This window comes from Vulpes lagopus, chromosome 6 (genome assembly GCF_018345385.1).
Source record: "Vulpes lagopus strain Blue_001 chromosome 6, ASM1834538v1, whole genome shotgun sequence".
NCBI classification, from domain to species: Eukaryota; Metazoa; Chordata; class Mammalia; order Carnivora; family Canidae; genus Vulpes; species Vulpes lagopus.
Genome location: NC_054829.1, coordinates 44,637,871 through 44,659,374, shown reverse-complemented (window position 1 = coordinate 44,659,374; position 21,504 = coordinate 44,637,871). Strand labels below are relative to the sequence as shown.

The 21,504-nt window shown below is 36.3% G+C and overlaps 1 protein-coding gene across 3 annotated transcripts; it reads left to right on the top strand.

The window, feature by feature from the left end:
• Nucleotides 1–21,504, top strand: PSMC6 (proteasome 26S subunit, ATPase 6). Of its 3 annotated transcripts, none has more exons than XM_041759784.1 (14): nt 1–155; nt 1,183–1,262; nt 1,358–1,397; nt 1,676–1,728; nt 3,886–3,953; nt 4,194–4,308; nt 6,333–6,420; nt 8,643–8,704; nt 8,792–8,915; nt 9,300–9,361; nt 11,139–11,259; nt 11,395–11,475; nt 15,962–16,033; nt 21,005–21,504. In XM_041759784.1, the coding sequence occupies exons 1-14, from the start codon at nt 29–31 to the stop codon at nt 21,121–21,123; spliced, it is 1,212 nt and encodes a 403-aa protein (XP_041615718.1). In that variant the 5' UTR covers nt 1–28; the 3' UTR covers nt 21,124–21,504. The 3 variants fall into 3 exon arrangements, with proteins under 3 accessions (XP_041615718.1, XP_041615719.1, XP_041615720.1); XM_041759786.1 differs by lacking the exon at nt 1–155 and adding an exon at nt 190–471; XM_041759785.1 differs by lacking the exon at nt 1,183–1,262 and having other exon boundaries at nt 38–155.

The following is a 21,504-nucleotide window of genomic DNA, read 5'->3' as shown; positions in this document are numbered from 1 at the left end:
CCCCGCCCCTTCCCCCGCCCGGGCGGCCATGGCCATTCCCGGCATCCCCTATGAGCGACGGCTTCTCATCATGGCGGACCCAAGAGATAAGGCGCTTCAGGACTACCGCAAGAAGCTGCTGGAGCACAAGGAGATCGACGGCCGTCTCAAGGAGTGTGAGTGCGCCTTTCCTTCCACATAATCCTATGCCTGGACCTGCGTCTGTCTCTGACAAAGCAGAGGCCCTTAGCCGAGCCCGGCATCCGAGCTCCAGGGATAGGAAGGCCTCGGTCCAGGGACAAGGCGCTTTGTCATCCGGCCCTGAGCTTGGAAAGCACAGCCTCTTCGGGCGTAGAAACGGCTCAGTCTGGTCCAGGTGACAGGGAGAACATCCCCAGTTCTGAGATGGAGGTTGAAGAGGACTAGAGGAGTGGAAAGAAGTGGGCCACGGATGTTTGCCAGGTTGAGTGCAAGGAGGGCGCTGCGCTGTAGGTGAGTCCGGGACCCAGAGAGGAGAGGAGACTGGAGTCAAGGAAGCTCAAGCAAGAGAGGAGACTCGAGGTGCTGGCTTGTTATTGGGGTGGAAACCCAGAGCGGAGCTTAAGAGAGGGGTCCATCGATGGGTGATAATAACCTCCCTTGTCTTTCCTGTTATTGGGATTTGACTCTATCAGGCACACAGGTTTCTCTTAACCTCCTGAACTAAAAGGGCGCTTACATTTTTTCGTAGCGCGCCTTCCCTGAAAAGCCCGAGTGGTTTGATTAAATGGAGAAAGACTATAACCATATAATTCTGTAGATCACTGCACCTGTTGACCTTATTTAGGGCCGAAAAGTATAGAGTAGTAAGTAATCCGTGCTGGTAGCCGAAGAGATGAGGGAAAGTCTCTTATCATTCGTTATTTGTAGTCTCAAACCCAGAAGTGTGGTTGTCAATATCTGTTAAGAATGTAACAATGTTATGAATGTGCTTGAACAAGTATGGCCAATCAGGAAAATAAAAATATGGTGCTTTTTCTGTAACATTTCATTTTTAAACCAGTCCTCTACAAACGGCATTATTTCTTTCATGGTTTCATAAAGTGGCTATAAAATATACTAAAGTAAAATAGACTGAGATGAGCTTAAGTAAAGTGATACTTAGTGACTTAAATTCACTAAGATTATTGTTTAATTAAAAATGTTCAAATTGTATTATTCCAGTAAGGGAACAATTAAAAGAACTTACCAAGCAGTATGAAAAGTCTGAAAATGATCTGAAGGCCCTACAAAGTGTTGGGCAGGTAGGTAATCAAATTCGGGGTGTAGGGAGTGATGACAATTTGTTTTTTGATTATTGGCCAAAAGTAATGCTTTTTTTTTTTTTTTAATTTTCCAGATTGTGGGTGAAGTACTTAAGCAACTAACTGAAGAAAAATGTAAGTGGATTGGACTGTTAATTAAAAAAGAAAAAGAGTGGACTCTCCTTCTTTCCATCATGAACTTTGGAAATGTTCATTGTTTTACTGATAATAATGAAAGTAGATGATATTCTTGCATAGATTTAAGTTTTCTTTCAACTATTGTTTTCTTGGAGAACAGAAATAAAACTCAACCTGCCATCAATGTGGATATATATATATATATATATATTTTTTTTTTATATTTATTTTTCAATTTCTATTTTTCAGTTTATCCTTTCATTTTCTTTCTCTAGTCATTGTTAAAGCTACAAATGGACCAAGATATGTTGTGGGTTGTCGTCGACAGGTAACACTTTACATTTGTACAGTGCTTTATATTGACAAAAGTGCTTTCATATACGTTATTTGATTTTTGAGGTGAGTAGGTCAGACATGCCCATAACTCCTAAAGGTGATTTGTTCAGAATAACTAGCAAAACTTGAACTCAAACCATGGACAATGACCTGGTATTCTCTATTTTCTATTCATATCACATTGCCTCAGTTGTTCTACACATTTAGAAATCTAAGAATTTTAGAACTGGTAAATATCTCAGATCATTTTATTTTAAGGTCTTTTTTGAGGAGACTTACACCTTATCAATTACTGATGTTTTATATTTAAACATTTAAAAATGATACTCAAAGACTTTTCTGTAGCCTAAGTTGATTTTGTATGAGTTCATTTAGATTAGAATAGGCAAATTAAAATAACTGCAGATTTCATTTTACTGTCATAAAAAATGGCAACAAATGGCTTTAAATAATTTAGTAGCCTCTGAAGCCAGTTTATGTACTATCCTATTCTTTAGGAGCATCGTTAGAACTTTTTTAATAAATTGATTGAAAGAGCTTTTTCTGAGTGTCATATCAGGTTCATGTTTGAAAACGTTGATACAGCAAGACTGTAGAGTAGAATTTAACCCAGGGACTAAATCATATCCTAGCATTTCACCTAGCATATGAGTGGGAAAACATTTCCTAAATCAAAATATTAAATGGCTAGCCTGACAAAGGAGTTTTATCTCCCTTACAAGGCCCTCTGGATTCCAAGAGTTGGTATTTCCAAGATATTTCATGGTTGTATGGGGGGCAAGAGAGTATTTGAAGCTGGAAAATAAGAAAAGCCAGAGTAGGGATCCCTGGGTGGCGCAATGGTTTAGCGCCTGCCTTTGGCCCAGGGCGCAATCCTGGAGACTCGGGATTGAATCCCACGTCGGGCTCCCAGTGCATGGAGCCTGCTTCTCCCTCTGCCTATGTCTCTGCCTCTCTCTCTCTCTCTCTCTCTGTGTGTGTGACTATCATAAATAAATAAAAATTAAAAAAAAAAGAAAAGGCAGAGTATATATTCTTTATAGATGTAAATGTTGAAATAGCTTTGTACTGATTTTTGTTGAGCTCTTTTCAAGTACCTCACTTACCAGCAATTTTATTTAAAGTTTAATCCATTATATTAAACCTAGAATTTTTGCCTATCTACCCTTCATTTTAATTGGCATTAAATTGTAAACTTACAGTACTTTGCAGAATCCTGTGAAAAGTAGTAATTTGTATGATCCTGAAATTGTATTGGCAAGTAGTTTTTTAAACTATCAAAAAGTAACTTAATTTTGGAAAAGTAATATCCTGAGTATGAGGTGAATCTCTTGGATAGATTCTATCTATAGTCTAATAAGTTACCCTGCCCAAATATGCCGGTAAGTTGTTAGTATGATTCAACCTAATCTATGATGTATTTATCATAATATCCAACATGTAGCAAAAGCATGAATGATTCGATTGCTGGGATTTTTTTGGTTTTGGTTTTAGCATTTTAATAAAAACCTCTAAGAGGATAAAGAATGGGTGCATTTCTCCCTTAATTCCTGTATTCAAGTAATATGTTCTTCCTCAAAGCTATCTGCTTTAAAATAAATCTAAAGGACATATTACCAGAGTAACACTGTACACCTTAAACTGACACAATGTTATATGCCAAATTCATTTAATAAAAAATAAAAATCGACTTTAAAAGAAAAAAATATATAGGGCATACCTGTAAAGTGCTTTCCTTTCCTTTCCTTTCCCCAAAATGTTCACTTAGAGATTTCTGTATAAATATTTAGTATCAATTGCCATAGTGCCTGAATCAAAATAATGAGCAAAACTGTATAAAATAGTAAGCCTTTGGAAGTAAAACTAATACCCATTTCTTTCTTTAAAAATAAGATCTTTTCCACCACAAACTTTGTATATTAGTGATTTCACATTTCACAATTAGATTGCATAACAGGTACTTGTTTAAGGGAAAGAACTTTGAATTATTACTTTTATAAGCCCTTCTGTTGGCATTGTATTTTAATCTGATATTAGTGTTCTCTCTGAAGGGTAAAAGTGATTATTTGGTTTCTAAATATTGTGCTCTTGTTAGAGTATTATTTTCCCTTTTATGTGTTATGTAACACTTTTTGTTTTATAAAATTAGCTTGACAAAAGTAAGCTGAAGCCAGGAACAAGAGTTGCTTTGGATATGACTACACTAACTATCATGAGGTGGGTTTCTTATTCTATTTATTTTATTTTCACAGAGGGAAGATTTTAGCTGAAATGTATGCTTCTTGAGATCAATGAATATCATGCCACTCTTTCCCTTTTACTAATTTCTAATTAATGTATATACATTTTTATAAGATCATTTACAGGTTCTTGCATAAGCAGGTCAATTTATACTCTCTCTGTAGGCTGAGAGAAAATATATCTTGTAAAAGAAAAATACATACCTTATCATTATAGATATTTGCCAAGAGAAGTGGATCCATTGGTTTACAACATGTCTCATGAGGACCCTGGGAATGTTTCTTATTCTGAGATTGGAGGACTATCAGAACAGATTCGGGAATTAAGAGAGGTTGGTAGTATATGCTTTGTTCTCTGATAGTACTGATTTTAAGACACCCAAAGAGAGAAAGAGAATATAAGATTACTTTGTCCAAATAGTGGTTACAAAGTATTATATATTTAATATTCTTGCTGAGAAGAGAAAAATAGAACTGAATTTCTAGCTATGAAAGTAAGTTATCTGTACCCTTAAATTTTTTTTTAAGATTTTAAAATTTTTTTGAGTAATCTCCACATCCAGAGGGGCTTGAATTCAGAACCCCGAGGCCAAGAGTTGCATGCTTCACCGACTGAGCTAGCCAGGCGCCCCTGTACCTTAAATATTTTATTTTGATAAAGCTGTTTGCTGCCATTCAAGAAAACTATTGGCTTTAGGGGGGCTTAAACCTTTTAAACACTTAGGTGAAGAGTCAAATCAGGATTTCTTCACCTCGTAACACAGATGGCTTCTTAACAATTCTCTTTGAAGCAAATTATATCGCCCTATTTATTTCATCCTAATTTAGGATGGAAATGTTTAGGAATGAATGAGGATAGTTGGTATGGCTTACCTCATCTGATTTAAGCCGTAGCCAGTAGTTCTCATACAGTTCACATAGCATATTAAGTTTTCTGAAACTCCTATTAAAAATAGAGATTCATAGGCCTTCTGCATGATTTCTATGAAGGAGATTGGGGAATGAATTAGCATTGAAACAAACATTCCAGGTGATTATGAAACCAAATTGTTTTTGGTCATTCTTGAGGAAGCACTCATGTAATTACAAATAAAAGTCTATTCTTACTTTGTAGTTAAAAAAAGGGCAACAGAGGAACAACAAATGCTTCATGGAACTGAAATCTTGTCTTTTACAGTGATTTGCTGCATCAGCCGTAGAAGCAGAAAGTTTCTCTCTCTCTCTCTCTCTCTCTCTTTCATACACACACACACACACACATACTCCACAAAACATATGCACATGTAATAACCTTTTCTATCTGGAGACACTAAGAATATTGACTTCTTATACTTTTTGTTTATTTAATCACACCTGGTGGATACAAGTATTCAATAGAAGCTTATTTCTCAAGTTACTTGTCTATAAAGAGTTTAATGTGGGCAGTCAAACTCTCAATTTTTCTATTCTCGAATCAATCTTAGTAGGACATTAAGAGTGAATATATGGTCTTTTTTTTTTTTTTTAGTTTTTTTTTTTTTTTTTTCATAATCTCTACACCCATCATGGGGCTCAAACTCACAACCCCAAGATTGAGTCATCTGCTTTCCCAACTGAGGCAGTCAGGTACCCTGAATGTATGGTTCTTCTAAGTCTACTATGATAAAATGCCAACATAAGAAAATTTTATATGCCTTCTCTCCTTTTATTTATTTATTTTTTATGCCTTTTCTCCTAATGGTGATTTTAACTTTACTAAATTTTCCCATTTTATTATTTTGTGTTACAGTCCCAAATGCAAAATAATTAAGAATTTTTTTGTTTTGTTTTTCTTTTTTGCTTACCTGATTTTTTTGTAGTGTGATTTTTTTTTTCATTGAGGCATAATTTACATTCAGTAAAGTGCATAGATTTTAATTGTACAGTTCACTTTTTTAAAATTTTATTTATTCATGAGAGACACAGAGAGAGGCAGAGACACAGGCAGAGGGAGAAGCAGGCTCCCTGCAAATAGCCGGATGTGGGACTTGATCTTGGGACCGGGATCATGCCCCAAGCCAAAGGCAGACGCTTAACCACTGAGCCACCCAGGCGTTCCTTAAGTGTACAATTCAAATGTGTTTTGACAAATCATATGCCTGTGTAGCAATCACTTGTGAAGTGTATAGTATGTTAAAATAATTACAGACCTAAATTAATTTTTACATAGTTAAAGAAAATTTATTAAATCTACCTAAAGAATGACCTCTAATATAAATGGCTTTATGTGAATTACATCTGTGCGTATACTTAACTATGCTGATACTTTACTTAAAGTATTTTTAAGTTTATCAGAATCTTTACTGACTTTTTAAGAAACATTCAACTTCTTTTCTAGGTGATAGAATTACCTCTTACAAACCCAGAATTATTCCAGCGTGTAGGAATAATACCTCCAAAAGGCTGTTTGTTATATGGACCACCAGGTTAGTGTTGAATTATATCTGACCTACTAATAAATGAGTAAATTAAGGAATAAAAAAGGTGAAAAGTGAATAAATTAAGGAATAAAAAAAGTGAAAAGTGAATAAATTAAGGAATAAAAAAGTGAAAATTTAATGTAGGATCTTCCAGCCTCCACTCTATTCAAAGTAAGGACAGAATAGGGCATGTGTGTCTACTATTCTCTCAGGTATGCTTAGTCCTCTTATGCCTTACAGAATGTTCATATTAAGATGTTGTATGATTCTAGTGTTGGTCCTGTGTGGTTCACCAACCTCTGGCTGTCCCTGAAATGTTTTCAGGGAATCTGCAAGGTTAAACCTTAATTTGAAATACTAACATGTTAGTTGCCATTTTCACTGTGTTGACTTCTGTGCTGATGGTGCAAAAGCAGCATGGGTAAAACTGCTCCTGCCATAGCATTAGTCAGGTCAGTGGCATGAAATAGCACAAGTAGTCATTGTGTTATTGACTGCTCATATTTGCAATATTAAAAAAAATATATGAGTTTAACTTTTAGGTGTCCTTGATGAAGCATTAAAAATTGTTTTTATGAAATCCTGATCTTTGAATAATGTCTTAAATTCTACGTATTGAAATGGAAAATACATGTAAGTGCTTCTGTTGCATACTGAATAGTATAGTTATCACTGGGAAAAGCACTGGTATGTTGAGTTGCCAGCTGAATTAGCTGCTTTTCATGGAATATCATTTTTACTTGAAAACATAATTTATGGACATTCTGTCATTGTCAGACTGGTTTTTGATTATTCGGATTGGTTATTGCTTTTCTGACAAATTTTTCAAAAATGAATGAGAGGCACCTGAGTGGCTTTGTTAGTTAGGTATCTAACTCTTCATTTTGGCTTCGGTTGTGATCTCAGAGTCCTGGGTTTGAAAGTCCCACGTCAGGCTCCATGCTCAGCGCTGAGTCGGCTTGAGTTCTCTCTCCCTCTGTCTCTCCTACTCATGCAATCACACACACTCTTTCTCTAAAATAAATAAATAAATCTTTTAAAAAAATGGAGTTAGCCTACTATGTTAAAATAACTGACATCATCTGTAGCCAATGGTAGAATTTAAGCTTTCAAGTGAAAATTAGGTTTTCAAAACTTATATCTGACAGAGTTTTTTTTTTTTCTTTTTTAAGAAAAAACACACGTGGGGAGGAGGTGGAAGGGCAGGCAGATGGAGAGGGAGAGAATTTTAAACAGGCTCCATGCTTCAGCATGGAACCTGACACCTCCAGCTCATGACCCTGGGATCATGACCTGAGGTGAAATCAAGAGTTGGACACTTAACCAACTGAGCCACCCAAGCACCCCCATCTGGGATTTTCTGATGTTAATACTTAAAAAAGGAGATGAGATTGGTGATATTAACAAGTGTGACTTTTATATATTGTATAATGAAAAATGCCAACTCGAAGATTTTCCTGACTCATGAACCAGTAGCTTCCAAATAACCAATAGTTGTTGTTACAATATCATGCATAGGTAAAAGACATATTCATTATGCAGGATAGACCAATGGATTATTGTGTAACAGGCTTCTCTTGTAGGGTCTGTAAATAGGGGTTGATATATTTTTGAAGTAAGTATTCAGCATTAGAAGGGATTTTTTTTTTTTAAGATTTTATTTTTTCATGAGAAAACGGAGAGAGGCAGAGACTTGGGCAGAGAGAGAAGCAGGTTCCCTGCGGGGAACCCCATGCGGGACTCGATCCCAGAACTCTGGGATCACACTCTGAGCTGAAGGCAGAGCCCTGAGCCAAAGGCAGACACTCAACCACTGAGCCACCTACGTGTCTCTAAAAGGGATATTTTGAATAAAATTTAAGGTTTTGTTTTTTTTTTTAATTTTTATTTATTTATGATAGTAACACAGAGAGAGAGAGAGAGAGAGAGGCAGAGACACAGGCAGAGGGAGAAGCAGGCTCCATGCACCGGGAGCCCGATGTGGGATTCGATCCCAGGTCTCCAGGATCGCGCCCTGAGCCAAAGGCAGGCGCCAAACTGCTGCGCCACCCTGGGATCCCCTAAAATTTTAAGGTTTTAATATTGTAAGTTGAAGGGTTTTCAATTTGTAAATAGAAATTCTCTTTAGGATTTAGCTTTCATTTGCAAAATTTACTATCCAGAGGAGTAAAAAGCTTTTGAGAGTTTGTTTAGTTTCCATCTACTTAGGACTTCTTTTGTTATTTTAGGTACAGGAAAAACACTCTTGGCTCGAGCTGTTGCTAGCCAGCTAGACTGCAATTTCTTAAAGGTAAAGGGAAGGTTCTTTTTGTAACTGTTGAAATTAAATTTTATTTGAATTGTCTTATGTTTACCTAAATGTTTTTCCTTTAATCAGGTTGTATCTAGTTCTATTGTAGACAAGTACATTGGTGAAAGTGCTCGTTTGATCAGAGAAATGTTTAATTATGCCAGGGATCACCAACCATGCATTATTTTTATGGATGAAATAGATGCTATTGGTAAGAATAACACCTTTTAAAATTTATTTTGAACTTTTTAAAAAAGTCTTAGGAAATTTTTAAAATTCTGAAGGAGTTCTTATCCCCTTCTAATAGCAATCTGTGTGAAGTAACAAAATGGATGTTACTTTATTTTTATTTTTCTTGAACGTTACTTTAAAAAAAATTCTTAAAGCTTAACCAATTTTAGTTTGATATTGACAAAATTGAGTAATGTCATAACAAAATCAATTCTAAGTTTGTCAGTATAAGTCTTACTATTCATTTTTTATCTTAATGTTTTTAACTGCAGACACTATTATTTTGTCTTCTTAAATGATGGTTGTAGAGGAAAGAGTAACACATATGAGTTTCCATATCATTTTTTCCATATCATTATTTTAGGTGGTCGTCGGTTTTCTGAGGGTACTTCAGCTGATAGAGAGATTCAGAGAACTTTAATGGAGGTAATATTTGGTAAAGGACGTTTAAAAAGAAGTCAGTGTGTATTAAATGAAAACACTGGATATTTGAAAGTCAAAATGTGTACAATGGTTTGTTGGGCTTTTTTTTTTAAGCTTTTATTTATTTGAGAGAGAACATAAGCAGGGAGAACATCAGGATGATGGAGAGGGAGAAGCAGACTCCTTGCTGAGCAGGGATCCCAATGCAGGGCTAGATCCCTGGGATTATGACCAGCCACTCAGGTGCCCCTGTGCAGTGGTTTAAATGAAGAACACACTTAAGGGGCACTGGGTTGCTCAGTCAGTTAAGCATCCAACTCTTGATTTCCGCTCTGTTCATGATCTTAGTATTATGGGATCAATCCTCTGAGTTGGACTCCACACTCAGTGGGGAGTTGGCTTGAGATTCTTTCCCTCCGTCCCTCCCCATGCTCACAGGCTATGTCCGAAATAAATGAATAAATCTTAAAAAAAATACACCTAAATATAAAATTTGAAAATGTCAGGAATAAACACATTTCACTACACAATCTCTAGTAAGAAAATGTCTCCTGGAAAGTAATAGGAATATTACAAAATTCTATATGATGTACAGCTCTACTACTCCATGTGTTTTAAGTAGACCAGCTATTCAGATATTTAAATTGTATATTCGGGGTACCTGAACAGCTCAGCGGTTGGGCATCTGCCTTTGGCTCAGGGCATGATCCTAAGTCCAAGATCAAGCTCCCTGTGAGGAGCCTTCTACAGAGTGAAGCTAAGTAGTATAGATAACACAATGTCACATTGTATCTTAGTAGGGGTATTTGAAAGGGATTTTTCAAAAATTACAATCTGTTCAGAATATATATATATAGTATTTTCAAATTAGCTATACCTCCTGGAAACCTTAAATTGAGGTGTTTTTTTTTTTTTTTAATTTTTATTTATTTATGATAGTCACACACACAGAGAGAGAGAGAGAGAGAGAGAGAGGCAGAGACACAGGCAGAGGGAGAAGCAGGCTCCATGCACCGGGAGCCTGATGTGGGATTCGATCCCGGGTCTCCAGGATCGCGCCCTGGGCCAAAGGCAGGCACCAAACCGCTGCGCCACCCAGGGATCCCAAATTGAGGTGTTTTGAAAGAACATAGATACTGGTCTTATTCACGTAACATACTATGTTATCATAATATGTTAACTAGCTATCAGATATTTTGGAAAAGAAATACACATTGTTAAGCTAGCTATATTTAAAAGATTTGTTGAATGCTGTTAGATTTTTCAATATTTATTCAAGAACACTTTTGGAATTGAAGGAAATATGTTTAATGTTTTGGTATTTCTTTGTATAGTGGAATTATTTGAAAAGATATTTAATAGATTAATTATCAAATATGTGGAAATGTCATCAAATTTGTGGAATATAAATTTTATGTCTGACATACCATAATACTGTATATATTAGACTTTTTTAATAATGTTTTTGAAAATACGAAAAAATTTGAATATTGGAAATCAGATCCATACAGTTTCATTTTATAATACTTGACTAAATGGAAGCCTTCAGATTTATTAAAACTTTGATAGCAATAAGAAGGTACATAGTTAAATTATCTTAGAACTTCAAGGCTGGGATCTATCCCTTTATGTAAGAAAAAAAAGTCCATTGAAGTTTGCACAGTATTTGTAGACAATGTATTTTATAATATTAGCATATAGAATTGTGTACTTTATATTTTTTAATGATTGAAATGTTTTGTAAATATCTGTCAATGATTTTTATTTACAAATATATTAGTTACTGAATCAAATGGATGGGTTTGATACTCTACATAGAGTTAAAATGATCATGGCTACAAACAGACCAGATACACTGGATCCTGCTTTGCTTCGTCCCGGAAGATTAGATAGAAAAATACGTGAGTTAAAGTTCTTTATCTGCTGTGTATTATTCTCTTTGTCTGTGTCCACTTTTCTTTCCATATCTCTGCTCACCCCCTACTTTATTTAAAAAACAAAAAACCTGACTGCATCTTATGATTTTTCATTTTCAGATATTGATTTGCCAAACGAACAAGCAAGATTAGATATATTGAAAATCCATGCAGGTCCCATTACAAAGCATGGTGAAATAGGTAAGGAAATAACTTATTTTATGTATATTTGCATTTGGTAAATGAAGCAAAATGCTATTAGATATTGCTGATAGGGGATCCCTGGGTGGCGCAGCGGTTTGGCGCCTGCCTTTGGCCCAGGGCGCGATCCTGGAGACCCGGGATCGAATCCCACGTCAGGCTCCCGGTGCATGGAGCCTGCTTCTCCCTCTGCCTGTGTCTCTGCCTCTCTCTCTCTCTCTGTGTGACTATCATAAATAAATAAAAAATTTAAAAAAAGAAAAAGATATTGCTGATAGTCTACTAAATCTGGTTTTAAATTTGGCAAACGTGGAGATCTTAAATTCAACTAATATTTATTGAACATTTTTTGTTAGGAACTGTTCTAAGTGCTGGAAACATAGCAATGAACAAAACAGACAAATTCCTGCCTTATAGAACTTACATTCTTGTCAGGCAAGACAGACAAATCAGAAAATTTACAGTACATTAGATTGTGATATGTGCTATGGAGAAAAATAAAGCAAGGGAGATAGGTAATGCGAGGAGCCAGAATGAATATATACATCTTTAAATGGAGGTGAGGGGATCCCTGGGTGGCGCAGCGGTTTGGCGCCTGCCTTTGGCCCGGGGCACGATCCTGGAGACCCGGGATCGAATCCCACATCAGGCTTCCGGTGCATGGAGTCTGCTTCTCCCTCTGCCTGTGTCTCTGTCTCTCTCTCTCTCTCTCTCTCTCTGTGACTATTATAAATAAATTAAAAAAAATAAATAAATAAATGGAGGTGAGGTGGGAGAAGCAGAGGGAAGCCTTACCAACAAGGTGATAAGGTGATTTTTAAGCAATGACCTGTAAAGGTGAAGGAAGTAGGTATAGATATTTGGGCAAAATGATGCAAAGGGAACAGCAAGAGAAAGACCTTGAAGCACATATATATATGGCTGGAACATTTCAGGAGTAGCAAAGATGCCAAGGTGTCTGTGGCAGAGTAAGCAGGACAATGGTAGCAAGTGAAATCATAGAAGTGATGGGAATCAGATTGTGTAGAGCCTTATTTAGATCATTGTGTAAGAACTCTGGCTTTTATTTTATTTTATTTTATTTTATTTTATTTTATTTTATTTTATTTTATTATTTTTTTGTCCTTGGAGGATTGTGAACAGAGGAATGAAACGATCTTACCTTTTGTTATTTTTAACTTTGTAGTGTAGAAAATTAGAAACAAGTGGAGATAAGAGTATAATGAACTTCTAACCTTACTTAGGTTACCCATCCCCCACCAGGCTTTAATAATTATTAATTTTTGGCCAATCTTGCTTCATCTGTAATCTCTTCCACTTACCTTCCTTCTGGATTTTTAGGAAACAAATCCCAGGCATTGTATAATTTTATCCGTAAATATTTTGAAATTGATTTATGCTAAATAAGATCATTCTAGTTGCATGTAGAGGAACAAGGATAGAAACAAGAGGATAAGTTAGGAGGATATTTCAATAATCAGATAAAAGATGGTAGTGTGATCCAAGGTGGTAAGAGAATCTTAAAATGATGAGATTCTGGACATATTTTGGAAATAGAGATTGCAGGGCTTGCTAATGAATTAGATGTGGGGTGTGAGCTAAAGAGAAGAACCAGGGAACACTTAGGTTTTTGACTCCTGCAACTGGAAAAATGGAGTTGTCATCATTTAAAATGGGAGAAGACTGGAAAGATTAGGTTTTAAAGGGAGAGTAAGGAGTTTGGTTCTGAATATATTAAAGCTGAGATGCCAATTAGATAAACTAAATGAAGATGTTAATTGATAATTCTATATGCATCTATGGTTTATTGCAGTGGTCTAATGCTGGTGATACAATTGTGGATAATAGCATACGATTATTTTTAAAGTCTTGAGATTAGATGAGATTTCTGAAGAGGTAAATATGGATAGAGAAGAGTTTCAAAAACTGAGCTAATTCCAATATTAAGAAGTTGAGAGGAAGAGCCATCAAAGGAGACTAAGAAGCTATAGTCACAGAGGGGAATTAAACCAGGAGCTCGTGATGTCCTGGAAGATAAATGAAGAAATTGGGCAGCCCGGGTGGCTCAGTGGTTTAGCGCCGCCTTCAGCCCAGGGCCCGATCCTGGAGACCCGGGATTGAGTCCCGCATCGGGCTCCCTGCATGGAGCCTGCTTCTCCCTCTGCCTGTGTCTCTCATGAATAAATAAATAAAATCTTTCTTAAAAAAAGATAAATGAAGAAATTGTTACAAGGAGGCAGTAATTCCCTGTTAAATGCTGTGTCAGATAAATAGACATCTGAGAATGGACCTTTAGATTTACTATGTGGAGGTTATTGGTGACCTTATCAAAACAATTTTTCGGAGTGCTGAAAGAGAGAGCCTACCTCAAATGGATTTCAGGAGATTGTGGCAGAGGCATGGAGTTCAGACATTTCTTTCAAGGAGTTCTGCAGCAAAGGGAGAAGAAATGTAGCTGCAGTGGAGGTGGAGATGAAGATTTGGAAGAGCTTTCTTTAAGATGCAAGAATTTACAACACTTTTTTTTTTTTTTTACAACACTTTTTTAATGCTAATGATCTGGATGAGAGTGTGAAATTTGATAATGCACTTTCCTTGAAGAGAGTTTGGCCCATTATACCAAAGTCCCAAAATTCAAGCCAAATTTTATCTTACATAACCAAAAACTCACCTTTACAACTAATTTCTTTTAAAAGATTTTATTTATTTATTCATGAGAGACAGAGGCAGAGACACAGGCAGAGGGAGAAGGAGAAGCAGGCTCCATGCAGGAAGCCCGATGTGGGAGTCTATCCTGGGACTCCAGGATCACGCCCTGAGCCAAAGGCAAATGCTCAACTGCTGAGCCGCCCAGGCATCCCCGAATATGTTTATTTTCTCAGTGAAATAGGAAGCAAGTTCAGAGTGAGAGATGGGAAAGTACTGTTAGACATTTGAAGATGGGAGAAGTTATAAAATAGTTATCTTCAGAAGTGAGAGAGTGGACTCCAAGATAGTTAGCAAACCATTGCTGTGGGTCAAATTCTATCTGCCTTCTCTTTTTGTAAATAAAGTTTTATTGTAACATAGCCACTCCAATTTGTTTATATATTGCCTGTGACTGGTTTCCCACTACAATAGCAGAAACGAATAGTTTTGACAGAGACCACATGGCCTACAAAGCCTAAGATATTTACTGTCCGGCCCATTACAGAAAATTTGCTGACTCCTGGACTAGGGGTCGTTATACTATTGTATAACAAACCCTTAAAAGTTAATGGTCCCAAAAAATTTACAAATAGTTGATTATTGCCTGCTACTAACTTTCTCATTGTTTACATGAAAATAGTTTTGAGTTGGAAAGACTGAGTTAAACTAGGGATGCCAATTTATAGGTTTCTTTAATACTGTCCTCTTGCTAGGTGCCAAATGCTGTGCTAACTGTGGGAATCCCTGCTCTCAGGAAGCTTACATGAACTTGAACCTGAATCAGAATTAATGAGTATCTGTCTGATTTCAAATAGAGATTGACATACTCTATGTGGCCTGACAAAGGGTATATCTCATCAGAATTACCCTGTAGGGATACCTAGATGGCTCAGCGGTTGAGCGCCTGCCTTCAGCCCAGGGCATGATCCTAAAGTCCCAGGATCGAGTCCCACATCAGGCTCCCTGCATGGAGCCTGCTTCTCTCTCTGCCTATGTCTCTGCCTCTGTGTGTGTGTGTGTGTGTGTGTGTGTGTGTGTGTGTGTCTTTAATGTATAAATAAATTAAAAAAAAATTACACTTTAGTAGCCCATGCTGTGTCTTATTTTTATCCTGATTCTATCAAGTCCATAACTGCTATTCCAAGCCAACAGCTCCTCATTTCAAGTCTGTCATGTGGATAAAAAGGTCACTTAACCATTACTGTTATCATAGATCACCACTTGGAGCTTGCATCAGAACCAGAAAAGGTAGCCATTTAAAAATGGTTGTTTAAAAAAAATAAAAAATAAAAAAATAAAAATAAATAATGGTTGTTTAAAAATATATGATAAAAAAATGATGAAAATGATTTCTGATGACCATTTAAATATTTGGTTACAGTTTTTATAAGAGACATGGTTTCACAGATATCTCAAGTTCACATGTATGTAACTGTTTTGCTTCATAGAAACAGGTTAAGATGCTTTCAGATCTTGATATTTCTTCTTTTTTTATAAAGATTTTATTTATTCATGAGAGACACCAGATCTTGATATTTCTTGATTTTAGAGTTTAAGTAGTATGTGTATTTCTACTTAGTGCTGGCTTAACAGAAGTATAAGTTTTGGACGTTAATATTGTGGAGGACTTGCTCAATAATGTGGAGGAATGTTAATAGAGATGATGCCTAATATTCAAAGCAAGCTCTGCAGTTAAATTTTCCATATAGGCATAAGTTAGAAAAAGTCTAAATTTTTTTAAAACTAATTTCCAAAAAAAACCCCAAAAACCTAATTTCCAGTATTTTTTCCTAAACAGATTATGAGGCGATTGTGAAGCTTTCAGATGGCTTTAATGGAGCAGACCTGAGAAATGTTTGTACTGAAGCAGGTATGAGTTTAAAGTGCAGTTTTTACTATTGATTTTGTTTAATTTGCTAAAAACATGTTTGGGTTTATCCAAAAGCAGAGCCTGGCCTTTGCAAAGATTTGGGTGCTTGGTTTTTTGGGGAATTGATTCTAAGAAGCAGGAGAGAACAGGCAAGTGAGTTGGAAAGAAGCAAAGCTATTATTAAGGGTGTACCATTAAGGCAGATGCTATAGACGTGGGATTCGATTTGATGAGACCTCAGAGAAACATACAGAATAGAATGCCTCCTAGGACTACCTGGCTGATATGGAGACTGGAGCATTTATTTCCCAGCTCTCATCCCCCATGAGAATTTGCCCTTAGGGATGTTAACTCCTTTTTACTTCTGGATGCCTTAGGGCAGAATGTGGAAAGACATTCATGTGATAGCATACTTGCCCCCTGAAGTAAATCTGCCACATTTGTGGCTGAAATCATACTGGGCCAGTAACAGAAGTAATGTGCTGCAAAATGGAAAACATCTTTTCTGATTCTAGTCTGTTAACAATAAGTGTTGCAAGATGGATTTAAATGTTTTTTTAATTAATTTTTAAATTTTTAAAAAAATATTTTATTTATTTATTCATGAGAGACATAGAGAGGCAGAGACATAGGAAGAGGGAGGAGAAGCAGGCTCCATACAGAAAGCCCGATGTGGTTCTTGATCCCAGGACTCTGGGATCACACCCTGAGCCAAAGGCAGACACTCAGCCACTAAGCCACCAAGACGTCCCTCCCATTTTTTTTTTTTTTTAATTTTATTTATTTGAGAGAGAGAGAGAGTCTGTGAGAGAGAACAAGCAGGAGGAGGGGCAGAGGGAGAGGAAGAATTAGACTCCCTACTGAGCAGCTATCCTAATGTGGGACTCGATTCCAGGAGTAGGAGCTGAGCTGAAGGCAGATACTTACCTGAGCCACCCAGGTACCCTGCAAGATTGATTTATGAATTTTGTGATCATGCAACTTGTGTAAAATGTAATCATTTTTAATATAATTTTCTTTGTGCATTGTGTAATTCTATTTTTTATTTTATTTCTGGTACCAAGTAGCTTTAAAACCATAGCTAGAGTCATTTAGTCTTTGTCCTCCACACAATCTTTTTTTTTTTTTTTTTTAAGATTTATTTATTTATTCAGAGAGAGAGAGAGAGAGGAGAGGCAGAGACACAGGCAGAGGGAGAAGCAGGCTCCATACAGGAAGCCTGACGTGGGACTCGATCCCAGGTCTCCAGGATCACAACCCGGACCACAGGCGGCGCTAAACCACTGCGCCACCGGGGATGCCCCACACAATCTTAAAATTTAAAAAATGAGGGGTGCCTGGGTGACTTAGATAAATGTCTGATTCTTGATCTCAACTCGGGTCCTGATCTCAAGGTTGAGTTTACTATAATAATAAAAAAAATTTTAAATTATTTTTTGCTGTTTTTATAGTTACTGACTTTCATAGGTTGCAGGTGAGTAGTTTTAAAGTATTATGATATGTGATTTCCTCTTGTTTTCGTATCACCGGTAGCTTTGTTTTAACATTTCTTGTAAGTTAAACAGTATTAAAAGAGGTTGCTCAGACATGACTTCTTCATAGGATTATCTTCATGGGTTGCTCAGACATGACTTCTTCATAGGATTATCTTCATGGATCTATTGTGACTCAATATCTGGATTAAAAATCTGCAGGTCTAGGGATCCCTGGGTGGCGCAGCGGTTTGGCGCCTGCCTTTGGCCCAGGGCGCGATCCTGGAGACCCGGGATCGAATCCCATGTCGGGCTCCCGGTGCATGGAGCCTGCTTCTCCCTCTGCCTGTGTCTCTGCCTCTCTCTCTCTCTCACTGTGTGCCTATCATAAATAAAAAAATAAATAAATAAAAGAAATTATTAAAAAAAATCTGCAGGTCTAGAAACTCAGTACAGATCAGAGTAAATCATGCTCACAAAGACAAATATACAAAAAATGTTAAGTGATAAACTTGCATGTGGCTTGAACTACTTGGAGTAATTTACAACATTCTCTTTCCAAAATCTTCACTGGACCAAATTACTATTAGAATATTGTTGTGGGGGCAGCCTGGGTGGCTCAGTGGTTTCGTGCCGCCTGCAGCCCAGGGCCTGATCCTGGAGACCCGGGATTGAGTCCCGTGTCGGGCTCCCTGCATGGAGCCTGCTTCTCCCTTTGCCTGTGTCTCTGCCTCTCTCTCTCTCTGTCTCTCATGAATAAATAAAATCTTAAAAAAAAAAAAAGAATATTGTTGTGGTAAAATAAAAAAGCAATGTCATAATCCTAAAGATTGATAACATCAAATTATGATACTTTTTTTACATTTTTCAGTTTTATTGAGAAATAATTGATACATATCACCATATAAGTCTGTAGCTACTGTATGATGGTTAGTTAGATTTACATATATTGTGTAAATGATCACAATAGTTTGGCTAGTATTTGTCTCCTCATATAGATACAATTAGAAAAAAGGAAAAATAGTTTCTCCTTGTGATAACAACTCTTAGGATTTACTCTCTTTCCTATATATCATATAGCAGTATTAGCTAGGGTCATCAAGTTGTAAATCCCTGGTACATATTTATCTTATAAATAGAAGTTTGTACCTCACATATTTTTTGAAAATTATTTTTAGCTGGGGTACCTGGCTGGCTGTGTCAGTAGAGCATGCGACTCTTGGTCTCTGGGTCATGAGCTCAAGCCCCACATTGGATGTAGAGCTTACTTTAAAAAAATTATTGTTAGCCATTTCCAGTAAAGAGCTATAACGTCTGTGTGGATTACAATTTAGCTTTTTTTTTTTTTTTTTTAAGGTTTTATTTATTTATTTATTTATTCATGAAAGAGAGAGAGAGAGGCACAGACACAGGCAGAGGGAGAAGCAGGCTCCATGCAGGGAGCCCGACATGGGACTCGATCCCTGGTCTCCAAGATCACACCCTAGGCCAAAGGCGGCACTAAACCACTGTGCCACCTTGGGCTGCCCACAATTTTAGCTTTTTAAATGGCCTGGGACACTCATATTTGGAGACACTGAAATTCTCTGGTTTTCTTTTTATTAGACTTCAAGCTTTTTTGCTAACATCTTCTAATTTAAAATAAACTTGATTCAGTTATAGTTATCTTTCCCATTCAAATCCTGAGATGATTATCCTTTTTGGATTAGAATGTATCTCAGCTTCAGTCATCCACTAAACAATGATTTGGAAATAGTCATATGTACAAGGTCTGGAAAAATAACCTACTTTAGTTGTAGCTTTCAAAACAAGGTTTTAAAACTTCATTATTAAAAAACTAGAAATTTCCATTCATCTGATTTTTCAGTACAACATAGAGTGGCTATTTCTAAGACTATAGAAATCTTGAAAGATAAAAGTAACCCTTGAAATCTTCTATTCCATTGATTGCATGCATGTACATGAAAAGTTAATATAAGCAGATCTTCAAACGAGAATATTAGTAGGATTCATTTAATTAGCAGATACTGATAACTTACTAGTTTTAGCTTATAATGAAATTAGGATTGTCTCAAAATCTTGGACCCCATATCCATGATATAGGTAATGTTTAAAAACATGCACATGCGAAACTTATTGTTTTGTCAAGTAACTTGTTGATAACTTGAAAGTTTTCAAGCTTGTGATACTTGACTATGAAAGTTGTATAAAATCCCAATTTGTACATAAATAATGTAAATTATAATATGTGAATAATGGCACTGGCTTTTTTTTTTTTTTTTTTTTTTTTAAGATTTTCTTATTTCTTTGTGAAAGACACAGAGCGAGCAGAGACATAGGCAGGGGGAGAAGCAGGCTCCATGCAGGCAGCCCGATTTGGGACTCGATCCTGGGGTCTCCATGATCACGACCTGAGCTGAAGGCTAATGCTCAACCACTGAGCCACCTAGGCATCCCTAGCACTGGCTTTTTGATAAAAAGCCTAGTGTTGGCTTTCTTTTATTCCTATTATCTAAGCTTTTGAATATTAACAAGGAAAGGCTATCAGAATTACTGGAGGTGTTTTGTGTTCCTAAACCATATATGTGTTTCCTCCTTCCAGGCAGTTTTTGTCTATAGAGTTAAGAAACTACTACTTAAAATATGTTTTATTGATAGTTGAGTTTTTGATTTGCTTTTTCAGAATGTCATTGGATACAGGGACTGAGTGAGCTAGATTTTAAATATCCAGATAGTTGCCTCATTGTGGTTTAGCTTTTGGTTTGGAAAATAATGCTTATTATAGTTAAGGAAATTAAGTGAACAATGATGCTTGTTTTTAACAAATTAGAACTACTGGCTCAGGGGTGCCTGGCTGGCTCAGTCAGTTTAGCATTTGTCTTTGGCTCAGGTCCTGGAGTCCTGGGATTGAGCCCCACAGGAATCAACCCCCACAATGGGCTCGCTGCTCTGCAGGGAGTCTCATTCTCCCTCTGCCCCTCACCTCACTCTCACTCTTTCTCTCTCTCTCAAATAAATAAGTAAACAAATAAAATATTTTTAAAAAACCAACTACTGGCTCAGAAGTAGTACATTTAGGCTTCTTCACATTTACTCCATAAAATTACTGAGTTTTCCTAAAAAACGTTTTTTTGAAATCTAATTGACTAATAAGATTATGTTGATTTCAGGTGAACAGCATAATTATTTGATACTTGTTTTTGTTATGAAGTGACCACTAATCTAGTTAACATCCATCACCACATGTAGTTAACGATATTTTTCTCTTGTGTTGAGGACTTTTAAGATCTACTCTCAACAATTTTCAAATATACAATACAGTATTATTAAGTCTAGTCATGCTGTATATTTCATCCCCAGGACTTATTTTATAATTGGAAATTTGTGCCTTTTGACTACCTTCACCCATTTTGCCTACTCCCCCCGCCCTTAGTTTTCTTCAAATAAACAAATTATTCACATACTATATACAGCAGTGATGTTGTTTTATTCTTCACAGGTATGTTTGCAATTCGTGCTGATCATGATTTTGTAGTACAGGAAGACTTCATGAAAGCAGTCAGAAAAGTGGCTGATTCTAAGAAGCTAGAGTCTAAATTGGACTACAAACCTGTGTAATTTACTGGGAGGTTTTTGATGGTTGCATGACAGATACTGGCTTAATGTAAAAATAAAGTTAAGGAAAATAATGTATGTATTGGTAATGATCTCATTAAAAACTTATGAATAAAAATAAGTATGAATAACATTAAAAATTAGTAATTCAGTAATTCTACTTTTAAGATTGATAAAGAAATTTGTATGTTTGTTAATGTTGCATTTATTGCAGCAAAAGTTATGAGTATGTTGAAGCTTTTCGTATTTGCTGTGTGAGCATTTTGTAAAACATTGAAAGTAGTTTGAAATAGTACAAGAGAGCATTTCTTATGACTTATTTTATATCATTTGTTTTCCTCATCCTAAAAAGTTGAATAAAATGTTTGATTCAGTTCTCCTACA